We start from the raw sequence: 25845 nt of genomic DNA, 5'->3' as shown, positions 1-25845 counted from the left end.
CCAACGCCGCCATGCTGGCGCACCCGGCGCCCGATGCGCCGATCGTCCTCACCACCGACGCATCGGACTACGCGGTGGGCGCGGTGCACGAGCAGTGGGTGCGTGGTGCTTGGCAACCGCTGGCGTTTTTTAGCCGGCAGCTTCGCCCGCACGAACGCCGCTACAGCACCTTCGACCGCGAGCTGCTCGGGCTCCACCTGGCGGTCCGACACCTCCGCCATCTGCTGGAGGGCCGCCCGTTCACGGCTTTTATCGACCACAAGCCCCTTGTGTTCACGATGGCCAAGGTCGCCGAGCCATGGTCGGCACGGCAGCAGCGTCACCTCTCTGCCGTGTCCGAGTATACGACGGACATCCGTCACGTGGCGGGTAAAGACAACCCGGTGGCGGATTGCCTTTCCCGGTCCGTCGCGCACGCGGTCCACCTCGGGATCGACTATGCCCGGATGGCGGAGGACCAGACCGCCGACCCCGGCGTCCAGGCCTTTCGGACCGCCGTCACGGGCCTCCGCGTCACCGAGGTGCCGTTCGACGCCACGGGCGCGGCCCTCCTGTGCGACGTCTCCCTCGGCCGGCCTCGCCCCATCGTGCCCGCTGGCTGGCAGCGCCCAGTGTTCGACGCCATCCACGGCCTGTCCCACACGGGCACGAAGGCCTCCCAGAAGCTCGTCGTGGCGAAGTTCGTCTGGCATGGCCTCAGGAAGGATGTCCGCGACTGGGCCAGGACGTGCCTCGCGTGCCAGCGCGCAAAGGTCCACCGCCACACCCAGGCCCCGTTGGCCCTGTTTGCGGTGCCCGAGCGTCGGTTCGACCACGTGCATGTCGACTTGGTGGGACCTCTGCCCCCCTCGCGGGGGTTCACCCACCTCCTCACCATGGTGGACCGCACCACACGGTGGCCGGAGGCCGTCCCATTGGCGGCGACGTCTGTGGCTGATGTGGCGCACGCCTTCATCGCCACTTCGGTTGCCCGGTTCGGTGCCCCCTCGGACATCTTGTCCGACCGCGGCCCCCAGTTCACCTCGGAGCTCTGGGCCGCGGTGGCGCAAGGGCTCGGCGTAAAATTACACCGCACCACGGCCTACCACCCCCAGGCCAATGGCCTGTGCGAGCGCTTTCATCGCTCGATGAAGGCCGCGCTCCGGGCCAGCCTCCGTGACGGCAGCTGGGCCGACAGGCTCCCCTGGGTCCTGCTGGGCCTCAGGACGGCGCCCAAGGACGACCTGCGCGCGTCCTCGGCGGAGCTGGTCTTCGGGCAACCACTGCGGGTACCGGGCGAATTTATCCCCGACTCCACGGCTCCTTGGTCCGCGGCGCAACAGCACTCCGCCCTTCAGGAGACCGCCCGGAGGTTCGCCCTGGTGCCGACGGCACACCACGGTTGCCCGTCTTCCCACGTCGCCCCGGAGCTTCGCACGGCGGAGTACGTCTTCGTCCGGCACGACGCCCACCGGGCACCACTACGGCCCCCGTACGACGGGCCCTTCCGCGTGCTGGAGACCAGGGACAAATATTTCACCGTCGACATCGGCGGTGCCCCGGATCGCATCTCCGTGGACCGCCTCAAGCCAGCCCACCTCGATCTGGACCACCCCCCGCAAGCAGCTCTTCCTCCGCGTCGAGGCCGCCCCCCGGCGGTCGGACCCCCGGCACCCCCCAGCCCTGCACGCATCACCAGGGGGCGTTTCGGCCGGGTCATCCGGCTTCCCCGCAAACTCACCCTTCAGGTGCGCGGGAATTCTGGGGGGGCGCATGTGGCGGGCACATGGGACAATAATTCCGCGCACCAGTGGGTGGCGCGAGCGTCCAGGCGGGGAACTAAAACGCATGCCCCGCCTTTCGACCGATCGGCCACGCCCGGGGGCAAGGCGTGGCCTCGGGACATATATGCGGGCTCTAAGCTCGAGCCCGCCCAGTGCTGAAGTGCGAGCTTTGAATAAAGACTCTTGTTGTACCAACGCGTTGTGGCCTACCTCTCTGGCAATCGAGTCGTGTGTGCACAGCACCACAACATAACCTTTGTTTTTGATTCGGAACTGAATGTATCCTTTTAAATCAGAAAATAAAAACAAATGGCATTGATAAAATTATTGACCCCCGAGACTTAATATTTGGTAGCACAGCCTTTCGACAAAATAACTGCAGTCAAGCGCTTCCTATAGCCATGGATGAGCTTCCTACACCTCTTGACTGGCAGTTTGGCCACTAGTCAGGTTCAGTATGTCCAGATTTAAAGTTTCTTGGATTTTTTGGGGGATTTGGAAAACTATATATTTTTGGAAACTATATTGTATAGTCAGTCAGAAAACCAATGTTGCTATTTGCACAGACTCCTGTATGGCGGCCATCTTGGATTTTCAAAATTGCCGCCATAGAACTAATTTTTCTCAATATCTCAGCTTCTAAATAACATAGAGCTTTGATTCTAATGGCTAAACATACATTTTCAAGGGCCCCGAATCCAATGGTAACAAGTTCGATAAGCTAGACATGACCATAGAGCTCCTATGTGGCGGCCATCTTGGATTTTTCAAACTGGCCGCCGTAAAATTGATGTTTCTCAATATCTCAACTTCTAAACAACATAAAGCTTTAATTCTAACGGCTAAACATACATTTTCAAGGGCCCCGAATCCAATGGTAACAAGTTCGATAAGCTAGACATGACCATAGAGCTCCTATGTGGCGGCCATCTTGGATTTTTCAAACTGGCCGCCGTAAAATTGATGTTTCTCAGGATCACATCTTCTAAATAAGACGGAGCTTTGATTTTTCTAAATCCCAAAAACAATCCAACGAAATCTAAAATCTGGACATGCTGAACCTGACTGTGTTGACTGTAATGAGAAATACTATTCTACTGCGAGTGTTTGGCCCTTTGTGGGCCTTTGTGGCATACTGCCAAATAACACACAGATACTCCTAATGTTCATGAGAACTTAAAATCTGTTTACGGGTGGACAAGCTACTAAAGTAATAAGTTTGATCCCCAGGGTACAGCTGAGGAAAATAATTAGTTTACAGCGTGTGTTTTTGTATTATTTATATACTGAGCAATATACCTGATATTGTGGTGATGGTGGTAGTGTATTTGTAGCCTATTATACATCAATATGTCTGTGGTGGTGGTTGTATATATCGGTGACGGTTCCCTTTGCTTTGCTATCTTTGCAGGTTCTACATGTCACATTATGAGTGAGATGCATCAAGATGGTGAAGGGGCGGGGCAAGCCCAGGAGTCCACGAACTGTAAGCAGTGCATTTTATGCAAGGCTGATGATGTCAAGAAAGGATCCTTGGTGTTAAACCCCAGAATAGATTCCTACCAACATTTATTGAAGACAATAGAAGAAAGGGCCAGTTTGCATGATGGCATCTACGTTCAAGTCCATAAACGACTCCAAAACAGCACAAAAGAAACACTCTCTACAGAGAAGGCAGTTTGGCATCGCACTTGTTACTCCAGTGCAACTAACAAGAGCGAGATACAACGTGCCAGAGACCGCCATGCGCATGCAGTAACAACTTGACACTATACTGCAAAAAAACGCGGACAGAAGAGAGGAAGCACAGAAATGGACGAGCCAGGCTCATCAACATCTGATGCAACATCCCCGTTCACACGCTCATGTACAGTGCCACTGGATAAAGAGCAGTGTTTCTTCTGCCAAAAAGATGATGGCCAACTACTCTACCAGGTTAGGACTGAAAATGCTGGTCAAGAGCTTAGAGAGGCTGTAGAGAAGTCCCAAGATGCATTATTGAAAACACGATTCAACACATGTATCTCATCAGGTGATGCACACGCAATCGACCTTCAGTACCACAAATCTTGTTGGAGAAGACATGTGTTCCATGTAGTACGAGACAGCCCTTGCGCAAACAGAAGCAGCGCAGACAAAGAACTATTGCTGCAACGGGCAAGTCTGATTGAGATGATCAACCTGATAGATGTCAAAACACAAAACCAAGCTTATCTCTCCATGGATGACATTGAAACCACTTATGTCAATATGATTGGCGCAGAACACTTGGAAAAGCATGTACCTACATTCAATAGAAAGTGGCTGAAAGAAAGAATCGTCACTGAGTTGCCAAGCGTGACATCCGTTCTCCAAAAAGACCGAAGAAAATCGGCCATCCTCTACTGTCCAGATGCATGTGAGGAAAGCATGGTTCATTCTGCAATCACAAGTGATGGCGATGACGAGAACAACATGAAGACAATCTACAAAGCAGCACAAGTGATACGGAAGAGCATCGCAGAATTCATTAAGAAGGACCAGGAAGCAAATACCATACAGGTGTCCAGCGATATCAACGATGTTCCGGCTGAACTATACACCATGATCCGCTGGGTAATGGTAGGGCCTGTCGACAAGCTGGAAACTGAGAAGAGGACCAGTGTTGTTGACAGATCAACACTCACTGTGAGTCAGAACATCATGTATGGATTCAAATCCAACAGACAGGTGAAGTACAAACCAAGCAGCGAGCTCTATGGTCATGTCTAGCTTATCGAACTTGTTACCATTGGATTCGGGGCCCTTGAAAATGTATGTTTAGCCGTTAGAATCAAAGCTCTATGTTATTTAGAAGCTGAGATATTGAGAAAAATTAGTTCTACTGCGGTAATTTTGAAAATCCAAGATGGCCGCCATACAGGAGTCTGTGCAAATAGCAACATTGGTTTTCTGACTGACTATACAATATAGTTTCCAAAAATATATAGTTTTCCAAATCCCCCAAAAATTCCAACGAAATTACATAGTGAACCTGACTACACTCTTCTTGTGCAAACTGCTCCAGTTCTCCCAGATTTGAAGGGTGCCTTCTCCCAACTGCTGTTTTCAGATCTCCCCACAGGTGTTCAATGGGATTTAGATCTGGACTCATTGCTGGCAACTTCAGAACAGTCCAGCGTTTTCTCTTGAACCATTCCTGGGTGCTTTTTGAGGTGTGTTTGGGGTCATTGTCCTGCTGCAAGACCCATGACCTTCGATGGAGACCCAGCTTTCTGACACTGGGTTGAACATTGTGCTCCAAAATACCTTGGTAATCTCCTGATTTCATGTGTACATTCAAGGCACCCAGTGCCAGAGGCAGCACAGCAACCCCAAAACGTCACTGAACCTCCTCCATGTTTGACTGTAGGGAAGGTGTTCTTTTCTTTAAAGGCTTCATTTTGTTTTCTGTAAACATAGAGATTATGTGCTTTACCAACAAGCCCTAATTTGGTCTCATCTGTCCAAAGGACATTCTCCCAGAAGGATTTTGGCTTGTTCAGGTGTGTTTTGGAAAACTCCAGTTGGGCTTTCTTATGTCTCTCTTTCTCTCTCTTTCTTTCTTTCTTTCTTTCTTTCTTTCTTTCTTTCTTTCTTTCTTTCTTTCTTTCTTTCTCTCTCTCTCTCTCTCTCTCTCTCTCTCTCTCTCTCTCTCTCTCTCTCTCTCTCTCTCTCTCTCTCTCTCTCTCTCTCTCCAGTGGGGTCCTCCTGGGTCTCCTACCATAGACCCCCCCTTTCATTGAGTTGGAGACGGATGGTGCGAGTTGAAACTGTCGTACCTTGTGTCTGAAGGTCAGCTTGATTCTATTTGGCAGTTGATCGAGGTGCTTTCTCCACCATTCGAACAATCCTTCACTGTAATCTTCAATAAAGTTTTCTCTTGCGGCCACATCCAGGGAGGTTGGCCACAGTGCCATGGACCTTAAACTTCCTGAGAGCATTGTGTACGGTGGGCACAGGAACATCAACACCTCTGGAGATGGACTTGTAGTCTTGAGATTGTCCACGCTTGGCTACAATCTTGTGTCTGACCTCCTCAGACAATTCTCTGGTTTTCTTTATTTTCTCCAATCTCATTGCAGAATACACAGTGACACAAAACAGCAGAATGACTCCTTTTCTCCATTCAAACTGGTTGAATGAGTGATTTTTATATTGCAAGCACCTGCAACTCACCACAGGTGAGTTCAATTCCAAAGTAAAGGAGAATCACCTGCTTGAAATCTAATTATTTCTAACAACTTCTAAAAGGTGCCAATAATATTGTCCGGGCCATTTTAGGATATCTGTGTGGAAAAATCTAAGACTTAGTAATTTTTTCAGCTTTTTATGTTTTGTTCCACTGCAAACCAAAGAAATAAATATGTGGATACCAAAAGATTTTTTAATTTCAACAATTTTCTGGAATAAATGGTGCATTATTTTTTTTAAAGTGCAAGGGTGTCAATATTTTTGGCGACGACTGTAAGTCAGACTAACAACTTTCTGAACACTCCTTTATGTTGTCATGACTATTCCTATTTGCCCCCAAACAAAAAGCCATTTGGCTGCCTAAGTGGGCAAGGCTGGTGCTATCTGTGCTGTTTTTTCCGTTGCATGCTGTCTCAAAGAGCTCCTCACATGATTTGACTGGTGTTGTTGTGACTCATAGGAAAGCGGTTATGCAGCAGCCAAGAGGCTTTGTCACGAGTCAATGGATACGATCTGTTGGGATGCCTTCCCAGATGAAGGGCTCAGTTTTCTGCCATAAGCTGTTTGGTTGAATTGTTAAAGATTTGTTTCTCCACTGGCTGGTGTGGGCTTGATTCCCACAGTTGCTTACTTGTCAATTCACACATTTGGCGTAAGACTCACACTTTTCAACTCAGCTCACGCCCCCACACGCACTCCTGAAATGTCACATTAAAAACTTTTTTTTTTGAAACGACATTTCTTTTTAACAAGGTCATTGGACGGGTCCCGTTGTCAAAACAGCTGAGTTTCCAACTAATGAAAAACGCTGTCACTTTCAAGGTTGTTTGTGGAAACACTGCATCTCCTGAACCGGACAACCTCACTTTGACATAACAAGCGGTGTAACTAGGTGTTCTGAAGGATATCCAAGAGGTCCGCACAACTTGCTCCCTGCATTTATGCAGAAATGTATAATTAGTTCTAGGGGCCGGCGATAACTTCCCTACTCTTCACAAAATATATTGTAGGACGCTTAATGTAGATGGATCTGGAACATCCATCCGATGGAAGACGAATGCATTGATACCTCGCCCTGCCTGCTAAACACCAGGATGGCAGTTTATGCCTGGGTAGGGATTCAAACCCAGGCTGGACATCTCAGAGGCTACTGTGCACAGTTCTAGGTCTAGGTGATGCAGCCATCCATTAGGTGTACAGAAATTACTTTCAAGGAGCTTATAAGGGACAGATATGTGATAAAGGTGAAAGCGTTTTTGATTCTAGACTGGAAATACTTAATTTCACTTTCAAAATACCTCTTGAAGTACATATCTGAATACAAGTTTAGAATACTGAGTGGCCATTATTAGTTTTAAAAGTTCCGTTTAATTGAGAATAATGTTTTCTTCCTTCCCCTTTGCTACTAGAATAACATTTATAGCGACCAGAGCTCTCCATTTGGGTTCTATTTTACTGGATTTGTTCTGGGCATGGGGGCTGCGCCCCCTCCTCCCCCCCCCCCCCCCCCGCCACTCCCCACCAGGGCATCGCCCTGGATCTGACTGGGGCCTGCCGCACCTGGACCTCAGTTACGAAATATTTTCACTCCTTCAAGCAGGTTTACGTTGACAGCTATGTAGTTGCTCACTTTCGCCAATCCACACTTGGTAAACGTGGTGAATATGTCAAACACCACTCAACATGAGCTGAGGGAGGTCTCCGTCCTGCAGTGAACCGATATAGTCTGATGGTCTAAGGTGTACAATGTTTTTGTCATTAGCTTTAGGCTCTAGACCGTGTCAAATTTGTTGGACGATCCATAGCGCAAAACAAATGGCAATTTGTGCCATGCAGGTATTTCACCTAATGGATAGAGGCAACATAGGTAATCTGAAATACATTGTGCAATAGGGTGGTCCATAAAACATCGATCTCTCCGATTTTGATGCTCTACTGGATTATTGTTAGAAATGGTCTAAAACATTCACCCACCAAATATTTTCGCTCAATTCCATCTAGAAACCCATACACACTTCAATTGAAATATGGCGTTTTTCACCAAATTTGGCTAAATGAGAACAATCCAATAGCAACCTAGGTGGAAAAAGTACATGCACTTTAGTACAAAAAGTACAAAAAGTACATGTACTGAGCCATTTTGTGGTTCATGGCTTTTTGCATGCGCATTGCGCCTGTGAGTGTGAAATCATCATGGTCGAAACATGTTTGACAATGCTTGAACCATGTTTGAAACATGTTCATACATGTCTGACTCATGTTTCGACCATGAGGACTTCACAGGGGTATGTACCATCAATGACATTATTTAGGGAAAAAATATTTCTAAAGTCTTTGTAAGCCTCTCAACATGGACGATTTTCATTAAAATTGACCAAAATGACTAATTTATATGTTGAGTGTGTATGAGTTTATAGATGACTCAGATGCAAAATATTTTTTGGGTGAATGATTTAGACCATTTCTAACAATAATCCAATAGAGCATCAAAATCCAGATAAAAAAGTGATTTTTTTGCATTTTTGGACCACCCTATTGTGCAACCCTGGGGTGGGAAAGAAGTTTGATTGCACAGTTGCTGTAGAATGGAAGGTTTCACAATTTAACATATAAACGAGTAAACTGGATTAAGGAATTGGGGTAACAGCATAAACATAAGCACAAAACACAGTCCTGAATATTATTTAGAAAAAAAAAATACCAATACAAGACATTTTCAGACTTTCAGATTCATCATTGGCAAGACAAGGTAGCCTCGTCCATTCAAACTACACCGTTTGTTTTCACAGTTGTGGCCAAACTGTTATTATCAGAACGTATTACCATGAATTAAATTGACCATTTGGAGGAAAACACTATTAGATAACCTCAGTTGTTATTATCATGGCGTTAGGAAAAGTGAGCATCCTGGCAGTGATCTTGCAGCAGAGAAACTGAAATAGAAAGCACTAACAACAACAACAACAACAACAACAACAGCAGCAGCAGCAGCAGCAGCAGCAGCAGCAGCAACAACACCCTTGCGATATTGCAGCATTTCACAACCAAAAGTACCAAATCATGGCACATCTTACAGTACACTTAGCATGCGCTTGTGCCATGAACTAGCCCACAGGCTCTTTGTATGATTTGCAGGTAAAATGCAAAATAAAGTCCTGTTTTCTGCTTCCCTACGTCCGTGTCCAACAATAACACAAACCGCCTGACTGGTTCCCGGCCGCCACTTTCATTGAAGGCGTTCGTTCTCAACAAAAGATGCCAATCTATAGAAAGTGCCCTCAGAAGAAAGGAAGAAATCAAAACAGGCCGCCAACCAACATCTCAAACAGGCTCTGATAGGCAGAGCTGTTCTTTCATTGCTCGTCACATCACAGGTTCTGAAATATCAAGATTGTTTTGACTTTGAATCTCTTCTCTTTTGTATACATGATCGATGGATAGTGGAAGAGCTAGACCAGAATGGAAAGGAATAAAATGGAAAGGGGAAAACACCAACAGCAGAGTAGAAGTGAGATCAAGGGGAGGGGAGAAGGCCACATGCGGATGAACAAGCTGCACACAAGCTGAAGGAAACACATCAAGAAGAGGAAGAGGAAAGCGGGGATGAAGCAGAAAAGGAACAAACCAACTCACAACTAACAAACGAAAGGAGGTGAGGGAGAGAGAGAGGAAAAATCCGAATAAACCTGGAAAAGGGAGTGCTTTGAAATGATGTAATTTTGGATAAAACAGATCTGAGTATGGATGGGGTTGTGGTGACAAAGACATCCGAGTGTGGATGGGGGTTGTGGTGAACAGCTTTCTTGAAGCCCTGGAAGGCAGAATGGGACTGAACAAACTGGGAAAGCTGGTTCCACAGGTGAGAGGAAATAAGATCAAATGAGTGGAGGTGAGCAGTGATCCTGGATTTTGGGAGTTTAACAAGAGGGTTGCTGACAGACTGTGTGCATCCTGAAGAAATCTGAGAGGGGCAGAGCCAAGAAGGTGGAGGGTGCAAGACCAAAAAGTAGGTGGTAGAATACAGACCACCAACCTCTCTGCGATATGAAAGTAACAGGTCGAGACACTTAGCTTTGTCACCTGAGATCCCAATGGTTTTGAGGGCCTTGTTTTCCATGGCATCAAGAAGGGCAAGGTGTGAAGCAGGAGTGCCAGCCCAAAGGGGGGAGCAGCACGCCATCAAGCAGCAAACAAAGGCCTCCATGGAGATTGTGAAAAGTTCAGAATAGCCAAGGAAAGCCCTTGCATGATGGAGGATGTACAGTCGACGGCAGACTTTGGAGGCCATCTTGAAAATAATGGTCTGCCGAAGAAAGATCATGGCTGAAGGAGAGGCCCAAAAGTAGATTGTATGATCAATTTCATGAGATAATTAGCATAAGATCAATCTTTCAGATCAATTTCCAAAATTGATACCTTGCTGTCAGGGAATCATGGCAAGTAACGCCCAAAAGAAAGCATCACACTCAAATAACTGCAAGAAACACACAATTGCATTTCTTGACGTCATGAGATCTCAGTTTATAAGATACACAACAGGAAAACCATGCAATGCTAATCACAGACATTGAGAAAGAAAAGGTTTATGTTTCCGTATAAGAATGAACAGAAGATATGAAACATATTATTTCGGGAACAGCTGCTATATTGTCACACAAAGGCTTCTCAGGAGGAACACTACCCGGCAGGAAATCCTCAGTACGACGTATCTGCTTAAAGTAAACGTGACACCTGCTCCGCGTTTGCTTTTCCTGAAAATCTACAGCACTCCAGGCAATCGTGTGAACAAGGCCTCTGTGTTCCCTGCAGAAACACTTACAACAATTCCATGTCCTCAAGAGACAGAGACGATATTTTGTCAAATCATTGATTGCAACCCACATTGAAGGGGACAATGCAGACCCGTCTACCCCACACACCTCCAATCTGTAATAGGATCATGATGTCATGATACTCATATCATGATGCAATGATCTTTGTCACGAAAACAGTTGCTGTACTCGCCATGGCTTCATTTCGTCAACCTTTGGAATCGACCTCTACACAGGTGCAGTTTTGCTTACCAAAGAACCACTGGTATGACGATTACTTTTCAACCTGGTATTTTCAATTTGAGAAATAAGTGTGAGTTTTTCAACCTTGAGAACTGTTTTTTATTGATTTAAATATCAATCGAAATACCAATTGACACTGGTTAAACCAAACTTCTGCGAATTCTGGCTAAATCGTGCAATTTCTGTAACTTTTGGATTGGTCGAAAGCTCCGGAATTTCAGTGAGACTTTCCTAACAATTATGGACAATCCATGAAGGTATGCAGGTCTGTAAACGGCATCCATTAGGTTGTGTACACACCAGAGAAAGTGACTTGTATTGCATTTTTGAAAAATCTAATCAATTCATCCTTGCCACCTACCAGACTCATCCACAAAGTTTTGTCATAATCCATCCATAACTTTTTGAGATATCGTGCTATATATCGTTTTTGGCGCTATATATCAATGGTGAAGAATCACTTTGAGAACGAGAGTGGCACTCGGTAGAGCGCGTACCTCCACCGGGCTCAACAGTTTACATTTTGTATCCCACTGATGGGCCGGATCTGGATCCGGACCTTAGCCAAAACCGAATCGGTTTCTTCTTGTCACCTAACCAACTCATCCACCTAGTTTTGTCATAACTCGTCCACAACTTTTTGAAATATAATGGTATATATCGTCATTGGCCCCATCTCTCAATGGCGAAGAATGACTTTAAAAAAATTTTTTAACATTCTCGTATTCAGATCCAGATCTTCACCAAAATTGAACCAATTCTTCCTAGTAACAACCCTGACCTATCCACCAAGTTTCGTCCGAATCCGTCCATTAACTTTTTGAGATATCGTGTTTATATAATTTTTGCCTTTATCTCTCCATGATGAAGAAACACTTTAAAAATTCTAGTATCCTGATCCTGATCTTCACCAAGATCTAATCATTTCCTCCTGGTCACACACCAAACCTGTCCACCAACTTTCATCGAAATCCGTCCATAACTTTTTGAGATATCCTGTTCCCAGACAAACAAACAAACAAACAGGGATGAATACATAACCTCCGTCTGTCCATCTTCGGTGGCCGGAGTAATAATGAATTCTGAAGTGTTCAATTCAGCGATTGCATTTCTTGCATTTTATTGAAGAAACCCACTCATTCTTTCGACTAAATATCATGTGATTAAAAAAAAAAAAAAAACACCTTTAGAGGCCATTTTTCCCCGCAAAGCAGGGGTTGGCCTTTTTCGGGAACCGTGGTTGTTGTTGTTTTTCGGTCCCCTTTTTGAAGCAATGTTTTACGGCCGGATGCCCTTCCTGACGCCAACCCTTTTTGCCGCCTTTAACGACAAACAGGGAATTACCAGTGAACTGGTACTCAATTAGCCGACCTCGGAAGGATGACAGGCTGAGTCAACCCCCCTGGCGTTAATTCAGCGATCGACCGGGATTCGAACCCAGGATCCTAGGATCCTAAGCCGGCACCCTAGCCGCTAGCCCAACACCAGGGATATGTGATTAGAACGCAGAAAACGGTTGAATTTTGAAGGAGCCCTCATCAGCTCATCAAGCAGTAACTCTTGCGAGCATGCTATCCCAGCAGGCCAAGCAAAGCATTTTGAGAGACCCACATCCAGAGAAAAATCCTGAAGGCATCAGTTACCACTTGTCCACGCAAGCCATTGTTTATTTTCAAAGCCGTTCTTATCTTCAGAGAGATTTTCCGCTTTCACAGCCCAGGGATCGGTCGTAAGGTCAGATGGTAAATGAATAAAAATAAAACCCTCCGAGTTGGGAAAAAAACACTCACCGGCAGTTATGAAAATTGAAAACAGATGGCAGGACACATTTAATGGTTTACAATCCAGCCAACACAAATCATGGCCATCGGACAAACACTGCGCGGCAACAGGGATTTGGAGTTAGACCACAGCTTTCAGGGTCAAAAAGAATAACAGTGTTGTCTCTTAAATAGATGAAAAGTCAACATTAAAGTTTTGTAAAAGGAGATGTCGCAACTCAAGAGCGAGCATCACATGGTACTTTGATCCGCTAGTGTTGAAACTTAGGAAGAGTGTCACAGGTGTAGGGATAAAGTTAGGTTCCACTTCTTCCGGGTGCACATGAGTGGAAAACTGTAATTTCATTCATCCAAGGGAAGAAATAGCATGACAAATCGTTCCCGACATATCCTCTCCTCAGGCCCACTTGCATATGACAATAATCTGCAGCTGCGCCAGTCTCGCCTTGCCCCTTTCCTCTCGCTGTGAACAATGCTGGCGGGGCTTTCCAAATTCCTGGCAAGAATCATAAACGGCTCTCAACACCACACCAAGTTTGCAAAGCAGGGCTAGAGGGAAAACACGAATACATAGCAGCAGAGGATGAACCTGTTGGTTGAACCAATGGTTCATGATGTTGACCTCTCGAGCTCACCTCCCATATGCTGCGTTAGCTTGTTCATTGACTACTAGTGTTCTTGTAATTCCCGTGAAAGTACAATTATGTCTCCTAATATTGTATGAGCTACTCCATGAGTATTATGCAATGTAAATAAATAAACAAATGAAACAAACAGAGAGGCTTGTTGGATATGTGGTGGGAGCGTCTGCTCTGATCCTGAGAGTTTGGCCGTTCAATTATGACCCTTTTGATTGATAACAAAGACTTGAAATAAATAGCCCTGTGGGGACTGACTGTTATTTCCCCCATGGTTTCTGAGAATCTTTCAATATAAATTACCTGAATTTGAGGTGAAACCCCCCTTTTCAAGGTATTATAGGAGGCGGATCTGGATGGGAAGCACAACACCATGAGACCTTGCTGTCCTGATGCATCGTACCAAATTTGGTCCATATCGGTCAGGTAGTGAGAAGATGTTTTGATCAAATGTTAACGTGCGTGCATGCGTACATACGAACGGCCGGACACCGGGACCCGCTCTCTGAGGTTATTTCGGAGAATTAACCTAACAATGGTACATGCTGCTTCCTCAATTTAAATGACTGAGTATTTAGGGGCTCAAACACAGACAAACTCCTGTGGGTTGGCATCCCACAGCAACCAGCCCAATTTGAATTACAGTGGATTATTATCGTCATTTTTCTGAGCGATCCGGTTTGTCAGAATGAAAGTTCAGATACCGAACAAGTACAATGATTCCAACTCAAACTCCAAAGTCAACCAACAATGTACAGCACTGGAATAATAAATAAATAAATAAATAATACGCACAAAGCAATGCTTTCCATTCGTGACGTCCTATACACATGAACAAGACCATGATTAGTGATTTAAAGCGTTTCATCCATATCTCGTTTGGCTTGTTAATTTAAACCCACTTGAAATAAAAAAAACGGAAGAATGCATATAAAGAAAAGGAACATGATAAAGGGATCGTTCACAATAGTGAGGTGTGTTCAGAGGAAACAAAAGCATTACTAAGGACGAATTCCGAGGTCTGCTCACAAATATTTAACCTGTTCAGTGTTCCCATTGGAGCAAGAGCCAAATGATTCTGTCATGCCGGATTCCAATTCTGCACACTTTGTTTCGTTGCTTTGTCTATCGTTCCCTAATGTCAATGGCAACTACATATTACAATTACATGTACAGGCTGTTTTATGAGCTGGATTATTATTTTTAATGGGAGGAGGTGTGGGGTAGAGGAGGGTTGATAAAATATAACAAACACCGATGAAACATGTCGGTTACCTTGCTTTCCCCTGTGCCCCCACGATGTCTGCCTCTGCGATGCTTGCCCAAGTGCAGCCCGTTCTTGATCCTTTCCTCGAGCTTGCCCATAGTACGTCGCAGCGCCCCCCTAGGCCCCACACTCACTTTGGTTGTACCACGCATCGGCAGCAGGAGATCTCGGTTTAAGGCTTTGAGGAGATACTGGACAACCACTGAGAAATATCCAAAGGTAGTACAAAAACACAAAGTCGACGGAATTCTCAGATCGATCGGCAAGCCGTTCTTTGCTGCGTTGCCGAGCTGCTGGCACTGCTCAGCAGGAATAGCACGGAAGGGAATGTCATATAGTCAAAGATGGGAACCAGGCGCATCCGAGCTCAAGATATGTCTCAGAGCAGCACTTGTTCATCGGAAAAGAGAGAGGAGGAGGGACCACATCTTATCTGCCATCACCTCCGCTGCCTCAAACGCCGCCCATCTACCTACACACTTGGCAGCCCAATAATTCTCCCTCCTACATCCCCTCCAAGCCAGGCCAGCCCGCTCCAAACCCTACACCACTATCAGATGGGACCTGCACTACGTCAACTTGCTGGGCAGCCTACAGCCCTTCCTCCTTTCTCCCCTATCAGGTCTGAAAGACACCTGCAAAGACTCTACATTGCACAGCAGGAATGCAGACAATTGCACAGCCCTTGGTTATCTGCAAAAGGCTGCCAGTTGCCTAGTTAACAGCGGTTTGTTATGGCATTACTTACATCTTCTCAAGATAAGAGCTTATCACCCTGGGCATTGCTTCAATTGTGCTTTTAAAGAGCCATTATCAAGCACATCAATAATTCTGTCTTGCCCTTTCAAATAAGTGGCTTATTGGAGCACTTGGTTACACAGAAAGTTGAGGAATGCTTCGAAATTCCCAATCATCTTTTACGATACCACTGCTCAAAACAATATTATCCAGGGACATCACAGAAATATGTCACCGACAATGTACTGTATTAAATTGTCAAAGCACAGATTTTTCTTTTCTGCAATGTGGAGTTGAGCTGCAAATTTGATTACTAGTCAGGAAATGTACAGGAGGGAGAGACTGTAAATAAATTTAAGGTCGCTTACATCAAAGTAACTACTGTACTTCATTTTGTATACACGATCGAAGTTCGTGGAAGAGCTAGAGCAGAACGGAATGGAAGAAATTAGAAACGGGGAAACACCAAGCAACAGAGTGGAAGTGAGAGTAAGATCAAGGGGAGGGGGACAAGGATGCATGGGGGTGAATGAGCTACACACAGGCTGACTGAATCACAGCGATAAAAGGAAGAGGCAAGTGGAATGAAACAGAAAAGGGACAAAACAACTGACAACGAACGAAAGGAGGTGAGGGATAGAGGGAAATCACAATAACCTGGAAAATGGGAATGCTTGGGAATGGGGCCAGTTGGGTTAGCGGAGATAATGTGGATGGGGATATCGTGATGTAGTGGTGAACATATATCCTGAAGTGCTGGAGGGACGAATGGGAATGAACCGGCTGGGGAAGTTGGTTCCACAGGCGAGAAAAAACAGGAACAAATGAGTGGAGGCGAGCACTGAGCCTGGATTTTGGGAGTTTAACAGGAAGAGGGTTACAGGCAGACCTTGTTCAGACTGCAGCATCCTGGACGGGAGACTGCCAAGAGAGGACAGAGCATGTAAGATCAAAAAGGAAGCGGTAAAATACAGAGGCCATCATCCTGTCTGTGATGCGAAAGTACCAGGCCTAGTCACTCGGCTTTGTTGTGGGAGATCCCAATGGGTTTTGAGAGCTTCACTTTCTTGGTCTTGAAGGCCTTGGTTTCCACAGTATCAAGCTGAGAAAGATGTGAGGTAAGGGAGCCAGGCCAGAGGGGAGAGCAGTACTCCATCAAGCTGCAAACGAAGACCTTGTAGGTTGTCAAAAGTTCAGACTGGCCAAGGAAAGACCGACCTTGCATGACGGAGGATGCCCAGTTGGTGGCTGACTTTTGACACCTTTTTGAAAATATTGTCTGCCCAATAAATATCATGGCTGATGGTACTTTGAGCAAGCAATCAATCAAATGTATTGGTTCACCAAATTATATTGCTCATGCCAAACCAAACGTGTAGCACAGAAAACCGATTACTCCTCAAAGCGGGTTTCCTTGTTTGATAAACAAACCATAGCAAATATCAGTTAGAAGGCCGTCGGATTGACATTAACGTTTTCGGTTTTTAAAAATTCACAGCCAAAAGGTCATCAATAAACTCCGCTAATTCATCTACATGGTTTTATTAAACGACGTTGAGGCGTCAAATACATCCAAGAGATTTCATTAACGTGGACAAAGAACACAAGTGGCAAACAGAAGGCTATAACGATGAAGACAAACTGCTATTTTCTTACACCCAAAAGCCTTGTTGTGCTTCTCCCCCCTGGCCGTGCTTTCGCCAGATGGCTGACAGAAACTGTCACAATAAAACCTGGAACAAACTCTTGGCAAAGAGCAAAAGCAGATGGGACGACAAACGAGCCGAGGTCATCAGTTGATCTTTTTCTGGGACAAAACACACCTGCCTTCATCTCTACATTTTCACCCACTTGTACAGCTTATTCCAGAGGAATATGCACTCACTCCTGAGCTGTCTATCCTGGGTTTAGATCCCGAGGCAGCTGTAAACCGTTATCCTGGTGTTTTGAGTGCAGGGGCAAGTCATCGATGCGTGTGCCGTCCCTCGGATGGACGTTACACTGGAAGATCCATTTGCCAGCGTTGATCGTCGGTGGAAGTTGAAGACCCCACGGTGTCTTTCGCGAAGAGTAGGCGAGTTGTTGCAGGCGCCCTGAATGCATAAGAAACCTATGGCCCTGACTGACTGCTGGGAAGGTAAGGGCAGACCACCCAGCACACCTTGCCCAGTAACTGCATTGGCAGCACTGGCACCCTGTCGAGAGTATGGCGCATTTGATTAAGCTATTATGATAAGCCACCATCTCCATAATTTCATATGTGTTGGTACAAATTGCTTCGATTTTGCCCACTTTTGAAAGATTAAAGGTATTATTGCCTCCGCCACCAAAGGTAGACGGACGTTATATTTTCACTCCTGCCTGTCTCTCTGCGAGCAGGATATCTCAAAAGGTTTCAGACGGATTCTGATGAAATTTGCTGGGTACGTTGTGTGTGACATGGACGAATTGAGTCGATTTTGGTGAAGATCCGGATATGATAATTTTTGGAAATTCTTTAAGTGATTCTTCACCATTGAGAGATGGGGCCAAAAAACGATATATTGCACAATATATCAAAAAGTTGTCCACCAGTTATGGCAAAACTATGTGGATGAGTTGGGTAGGTGACAAGAACAAGCCCATTAGATTTTGGTGCAGGTCAGAGATGTGATCGGGCCTATCAGTGGGATGCAAAACCTAAACTGTTTAGCCTGGCGGAGGTATGCACTCTACAGAGTGCCGCTCTAGTTGCAAATATTATCTATTTACCCATATTATTTAATTATCTTTTGTGGTTTAGCTCGTATTGTTATGAAAAAAACTAAAATCTGTCATATTGTATGCAGTTAGCTTTTGGTAGAAGGATCCTTTTTTCTCTCTAATAAAGGCCTTGATTTGCAAGTCAAATTAGGACTCCGTTACCATGGCACAATGTGTTTGCACACATGGTGCATTGGGTAATTTTGAATAGGTTATCTTTGTGGAAGAAAATTAGAGCGCAGCAAATGTATTACACTTGTAATCACGCCCGAATTAATTGAACGGCAAATCAAAATATCAAGTACCTCTCGACACGGTCTTCGTTGGTCTAGAACATACAATGTTTCCTTTTTCTTAATCAGACTGTACATTAATTGCTCGAGTTCATTATTCATCCACCTAGCAGACAACTTTGCTTTCCCAGATAATGCGGCCTTCTTTCATCTATTAATCTTTCCTCTAAAAAATTCCTGTCTTTACTCCCCTTATTTGTTTTGTACAGAATGTAGGGCCCACTGTTTGAGATGTGCAAATGGGATGTTGCAAGTAAACCCCAATTGCACTGGGATTAAATTTGGAATTTGGTCCGCTGGTTGAATCAAAAAACAGCATGGGATCTTTAACATCCCCAATCACCCACAGTGCTGGTAGACAGGTTCTCCGGTTTAACGTCGTCGATTCAAGGGAACGCACACACGCTGATGTATCACTCTGCATGTGAAACACCAGTGAGACGATTTATAGCTAGGCCGGGATTCCAACCCAGGCTTGACAGCTCAGAGGTGAGTGTGCATATATCAAAGCTATACCGCAGCTCAACGGTATAATGTTGTTGCTGTTTCGTATGCAGCCTGTGGCTGCTGGTTGCATCATTTCTCTGGAAGTACCCCAATTATCATCCAGTGCCCCAATTACCAGTGAGCTGGTACTCAATTTGCCAACCTCGAAAGGATGACAGGCTGAGTCAACCCCCCGGCGTTAATTCAACGATCGACCGGGATTCGGACTCAGGATCCTAGGATCCCAAGCCAGCACCCTAACCGTTGAGCCAACATCAGGCTATAATGGTATAATAATATAGACAACACAGAAAACTCGCACAAGGATGTTGAGCCAAAAAAGAGTTACAAGTGAAACCATTAATCGCTGACCTTACATATCTCTGGGGCAATGCACTGAGTGCTGGAATGTGCCATCCGCACACCACGGAAAACAAACCTTTGAAAAAAAAACCTTATAAACTGGTAAGCTGTAAAAAAAAAACAGATGTAAAACATTTGAATCACTTTATAACCGTTTACCAGATAAATGTTAGTAGATGGATTCAGTATCTTAAGAGCATAACAGATAATGCCACTCAATGTGTGATCCAGTTTACTCTGCAAACAGTCTGACAAATACAAATGCCTCATGTTAAGGATGTTACCATGGCGATTGCCAAATTCCAGGGTGCTGATAATGTAAGAACTATCAAATGGCAAACACACTTCACTCCTTCAGACTGACAACAATTACCAGTACAACTAACAATAATACAAACTAGAAAGTGGGATTTGACACGAATGTGTCAATGGATACACCTCCACCCACGTCAGATGTGTTAATTAGTTTGATCTCAATTAAAGATCACATGAAAAACAAGAAAAAGAGCAATCAGAGATTGCAAACCCTCACCAGGATGTATTTTCAGTGTTTTTTAAAGGCTTTTGTGTTAAAACTAATATGGCGACCGAACCACGTGACCGATGACATAATCATTATTATTTTTCTAAACTAAGTTATTCCTAGATTATGCTCAAGAAATGTCATCTTGATTGGATGAAGTTTTGTACTTGTCGAATTATGACGCCATAATGGAGGCACCTATGACATCATCATTAACATATTTTATTCCCCATGGAGAGATCTTTACAATAAGCCATGTCTCAATTTTTTCTATTTAGCGCTTTCGGAGATATAGAGGTGCAAAGTTTTTCGCTCTTTCCAAGATGGTGGCCGAACCACGTGACCAATGGCGTCATCATTTTTTTTTTCTCCACCAGTTTATGCCGACATGGCGCTCAATAAATTTCATCTTCATAGGATGAAGTTTTGTACTTGTCGAATTATGACATCATAATGGAGGCACCTATGACATCATTATTAACATATTTTATTCCCAATTGAGAGTTCTTTACAATGAGCCATGTCTCAATTGTTTCTATTCAGTGCTTTCCGAGATATAGAGGTGCAAAGTTTTTCGATTTTTCCAAGTTGGTGGCCGAACCACGTGACCGATGACGTCATAATTATCATTAAAAATATACAGGTGGAGGTGCACACATGGTGAAAATTCCCTGTCAATAGGACCAACAGTTGCAGAGAAAATCATATTTATTCTGTGCGGAAAAAAAGACAAACAAACAGACAAATGAAAAATCACTCAGAGAGCGACACTTGGCAAAAGAGAACAATGCAGAATCAGCACTCAGTAGAGCATACTTTTGAACTCACAGATAATATTGGTGGTTGAATTCAGTTAGCTGATATGAAAATCCAATTCAAATTTCAAGTCAATCGGATGAAAATTGAGGCTTTTAGAAATTAGAAAAAAGTGGTTGACCTTTGGCCTATTTTGATCTTTTGGCCTATGCTGATCTCAAAAATAGTTGTTGGTTGAATTCAGTTAACTGATATGTAAATCCCATTTAAATTTCAAGTGAATCGGATGAAAATTGAGGATTTTAGAAATTTGAAATTGCTGTAGACCTTTGGCCTATGTTGCTCTTTTGGCCTATGGTGATCTCAAAAATAGTTGGTGGTTGAATTCAGTTTGCTAATATGTAAATCCCATTTAAATTTCAAGTGAATCGGATGAAAATTGAGGATTTTAGAAATTTGAAATTGTTGTTCACTTTTGGCCTATGTTGCTCTTTTGGCCTATGGTGATCTCAAAAATAGTTGGTGGTTGAATTCAGTTTGCTAATATGTAAATCCCATTTAAATTTCAAGTGAATCGGATGAAAATTGAGGATTTTAGAAATTTGAAATTGTTGTTCACTTTTGGCCTATGTTGCTCTTTTGGCCTATGGTGATCTCAAAAATAGTTGGTGGTTGAATTCAGTTTGCTAATATGTAAATCCCATTTAAATTTCAAGTGAATCGGATGAAAATTGAGGATTTTAGAAATTCGAAATTGTTGTTGACTTTTTTTTTTCTTTTTTTTTTGTATACAGAGTCGAGGCTCGTGAAAGAGCTAACATTTATCAAACAAACAAATCAAACAAACAAGCAAACAAAGTATATAAAAAGGGGAGCGGTCGACAACATGGGGAGAGAAGGGGAGGAAGCACACAAACACAACATTTGAGAGCAGGGACATCGGGAGATGTGTGGGAGAGAGAGGGCCTGGGGGTTTGGGGGGGGGGCAGGATAGGTATAAAACGCAAGGACACCAAGGACTTCCAGGAAAGAAGTCGGCACCTCAAAAAGTGGATTTGGGGTGAAATTAGCGGGGGTAGAAAAGATCAAGGTTTTGGATTGGGGAAGATAAGAGATGGTGGTGAACAGCCGTTTTAAAGACCTGGAGGGAGGAGTGGGATTGAAGAGAGTGAGGGAGTTTGTTCCAGAGGCGGGAGAAAAGAGGAATGAAGGAGTGAAGGTGAGCAGAGAGTCTTGATTTTGGCAGTTTAACCATAAGAGGGTTGCAGGCAGATCGTGTGCGACCTGTAGGAATATTTGGGGGACAGAGCCCAGAGAGAGCTGGGGGGGCAAGGCCGGAGAGGAGTCGGTAGAAGAGAGGAGTTGGTAGAAGACGGAAAGACCACCAACCTGCCTGGGGTGAGTAAGTGAAAGGCCCTCGGAGATTTCGTCATCGCGGGAGATTCCAATGATTCTGAATGCTTTGGTTTCAACAGCGTGAAGACGAGCTCGGTGTGAGGCAGGAGCACCAGCCCAGAGGGGAGAGCAGTACTCAATTGAGCTGCGGATGAAAGCCTTGTATGTGGTGAGGAGCTCAGGTGTGCCAAGGAAGGACTTCGCACGACGGAGGATGCCCAGTCGGCGACTGGCTTTGGAGGCCAGCTTGGAAATGTGGTTTTCTCAGGAAAGATCATGGCAGATAGTGAGACCCAAAAGCTTGAGTGACAGAACTTCTTAGAGAGGATTATTCAGAAAGTAGATGGGAGGGTTGTCCAGTCGGTCTTTTCAGAGAGACCGTAAGAGTGTGAGATTTGTCAGGATTGAAAGACATGTTCCACTTGTTTGCCCAGTCTGTGATTTTGTCCAGGTCTGCAGAGAGTGAGGAGGCTGCAGACTGCCGATCTGAGGGATGAGGAATGGAGCGGCAGAGAGTGGAGTCATCAACAAAGAGACAGAGAGGATTTTCAAGAGAGTCAGAGAGATCATTGATGAAGACCAGAAAAAGCACAGGGCCCAGAACACTGCCTTGGGGAACTCCAGCCTGAACAGGAAGAGATGAGAGAAACCCATTCAGGGCCACACGTTGACTACGACTAGAGAGGAAGTCCACCAGCCATGCGTGGAGATTTCCATGGATACCAAAGGAGGAGGGTTTGGTGAGCAGAGCGGGGTGCCAGACCGTATCGAAGGCACGTGATATGTCGAGGGAGACAGCTCTAATTTCCTGTTTGGCATTGAGGACCTCCATCCATTGTTGAGACAGCAGAAGCAGCATGTCCAGAGGAGAGTGACCTGGTCTGAAACCAAATTGATGATCAGAGATCAAGCCATTGGAGAAGAGGAAAGATTTCATATCCGAAGCAATGATGGATTTTTTTTTTTTATTTTTTTTTTTTTTTTTGTATACAAGATCGAGGCTCGTGAAAGAGCGAACATTAATCACACAGAAAGACAAACCGACACATAAAACATATAACATAGGGAGCGGTAGACAAGATGGGGAGAGAGGGGGAAGGACACAAACACAACATTTGAGAGCAGGGACCGAGAGACATGGAGACATCGAGAGATCTGAGAGAGGGCGAGGGCTTTGGGGGGGGGGCGTGGGAAGGGGGCAGTGGGAGAGGTATAAAACATATGGACACTGCCAGGACTTCCAGGAAAGAAGTTGGAATTTCAAACAAGGTGGATCTGGGGTGAATTAGCGGGGGTAGAAAAGATCAAGGTTTTGGATGGGGGAAGATAAGAGATGGTGGTGAACAGCTGTTTTAAAGACCTGGAGGGAGGAGTGGGATTGAAGGGAGTGAGGGAGTTTGTTCCAGAGGCGGGAGAAAAGAGGAATGAAAGAGTGAAGGTGAGCGGAGAGCCGAGATTTCGGCAGTTTAACCATCAGAGGGTTGCTGGCAGATCTTGTGCGACCTGTAGGAATATTTGGGGGACAGAGCACAGAGAGAGCTGAGGGTGCAAGGCCGGAGAGGAGTCGGTAGAAGACAGAAAGACCACCTACCTGCCTGCGGTGAGTGAGTGAAAGGCCCTCAGAGATAGCTTCATCGCGGGAGATTCCAATAATTCTGAAAGCTTTGGTTTCAACAGCGTGAAGCCGAGCTAGGTGTGAGGCAGGAGCACCGGCCCATAGGGGAGAACAGTATTCCATTGAGCTGCGGATGAAAGCCTTGTATGTGGTGAGGAGCTCAGGTGTGCCGAGGAAGGACTTCGCACGACGGAGGATGCCCAGTCGGCGACTGGCTTTGGAGGCCAGCTTGGAAATGTGGTTTTCCCAAGAAAGATCATGGCAGATAGTGAGACCCAAAATCTTGAGCGACAGAACTTCTTGGAGAGGATTGTTGAGAAAGTAGATGGGAGGGTTGTCCAGTCGATCTTTTCGGAGAGACATAGTAAGAGTGTGAGATTTGTCAGGATTGAAAGACATGTTCCACTTGTTTGACCAGTCTGTGATTTTGTCCAGGTCTTCAGAGAGTGAGGAGGCAGCAGACTGCCGATCTGAGGGAAGAGGAATGGAGCGGCAGAGAGTGGAGTCATCAGCAAAGAGATAGAGAGGATTTTCGAGAGAGTCAGAGAGATCATTGATGAAGACCAGAAAAAGCACGGGGCCCAGAACACTGCCTTGGGGAACTCCAGCCTGAACAGGAAGAGGAGATGAGAGAAACCCATTCAGGGCCACACGTTGACGACGACTAGAGAGGAAGTCCGCCAGCCATGCGTGGAGATTTCCATGGATACCAAAGGAGGAGAGTTTGGTGAGCAGAGCGGGGTGCCAGACCGTGTCGAAGGCACGTGATATGTCGAGGGAGACAGCTCTAATTTCCTGTTTGGCATTGAGGACCTCCATCCATTGTTGAGACAGCAGAAGCAGCATGTCCAGAGTAGAGTGACCTGGTCTGAAACCAAATTGATGATCAGATATCAAGCCATTGGAGAAGAGGAAAGATTTCATATCAGAAGCAATGATGGATTCCATGACTTTGCTGATAATTGGGAGAAGGCTGATTGGTCTGTAGTTGCTAGGATCTGTTTTTGCACCTTTTTTGTGCAAAGCGGTGATGTTGGCTGATTTCCAAGCAGATGGCAGTTGACCTTGAGCAAAAGAGAGGGTGAAGAGAACAGAGAGAGGGTGAGATAGAGCAGCAGAGCAGGATTTTAGGACCCGTGGGCTGATGCCGTCGGGTCCAGTTGCAGAATCAGAGTCGAGGGTTGACAGAAACTTTTCCACCTTGTCAGGAGGAAAGGACACGGAGTCCAGGAGCAGCAGGGTACGACTGGGTATGGTGGGTACAGAGAGGGATGGGTTTGGGACACAAGATTTAGAGGCAAACACAGAGTTGAGGCATTCAGCTTTTTCACGTGCGGAGTCAGCTGTGTAGCCGTTTGAGGTAAGGGAGGGGATGGAGGGGGAACAAACACCAGAAACGGATTTGACCAGACGCCACCAGGATTTGGAAGAGGGAGACAGATAAGAGAGTTCGGTCTTGAGAACGGAGAGATATTGTTTCCTGGCTCTCCTGAGGGTGGACACACACTTGTTTCGGGCTTTGTGAAAGGAAATGAGATTTCCTTCCGTTGGATTTGCTTTCCAGGAGACGAAGGCAAGTTGTTTCTGGGCAACAGCCTCACCACAAGATTCCGTGTACCATGGACGGGAGGAAGGGTATGACAACTGAAGACGAGATGGGATAAATCTGTGCATGAGAGAGAGCAATTTACTTTGGAAGAATTCCCAGGATGAGTTGATGTCAGAGGTGGTAGAGATGGGAGACCAGTCCAGATGATTGATGGCTGCTTGAAGACCGTGCCAGTTGGCCTGAGTGAAATGCCAGACTCGTCTATGCTGAGCAGGCTCCCTGAGGATGGTCAGAGAGATGTCCACTTTAACAAGGACATGATCAGATGATCCGATCGGAGCAGAAGAAGAGCAGCAGACATTTTCAGGGAAGTTAGTCATAACCAAGTCCAGAAGAGAAGATGTTCCGTTGACTGAGATCCGGGTCGGGAAATTGACAGATTGTGTCAGTCCCAGTGAGTCGCAGAAGTCCTTTGCTGAGGAGCCATGGCTGGTGAGAGAGGTACCCACACCCAGCCAACTGGCATGATGACAGTTGAAATCACCACATATGAGGAAGAGAGAGTTGGGATGAGTAGATAGAAGTTGGTCCATATCATCAGACAGCGAGATGTAGATGGAGTCATCACTGTTTGGTGGACGGTACAACACACATATGAACAAGAGGTGGG

The 25845-nt window shown here is 45.5% G+C and overlaps 1 protein-coding gene across 7 annotated transcripts in view; it reads right to left on the bottom strand.

Moving 5' to 3' along the window:
• Window positions 1-25845, bottom strand: part of LOC137426720 (apoptosis-stimulating of p53 protein 1) — a 228887-nt gene that overhangs the window by 81862 nt on the left and 121180 nt on the right. The window contains exon 1 of one of the 7 annotated variants that reach the window (XM_078779087.1): window positions 14724-15118. The exons of 4 other annotated variants lie outside the window; for them this stretch is intronic. In XM_078779087.1, coding sequence (XP_078635213.1) covers window positions 14724-14867 — 144 coding nt within the window. In that variant the 5' untranslated portion in view covers window positions 14868-15118. Of the gene's footprint in view, window positions 1-10055; window positions 10100-14723; window positions 15119-25845 lie in introns of those variants that run through there. 2 more of the 7 variants (XM_078779093.1, XM_078779088.1) reach the window with 2 other exon arrangements.

This window comes from Myxine glutinosa, chromosome 5, assembly GCF_964187855.1.
Source record: "Myxine glutinosa chromosome 5, kmMyxGlut1.1, whole genome shotgun sequence".
Taxonomy (NCBI): domain Eukaryota; kingdom Metazoa; phylum Chordata; class Myxini; order Myxiniformes; family Myxinidae; genus Myxine; species Myxine glutinosa.
Note: the sequence above shows the minus strand (reverse complement) of the source record. Positions and strands in the feature narration are given on the sequence as shown.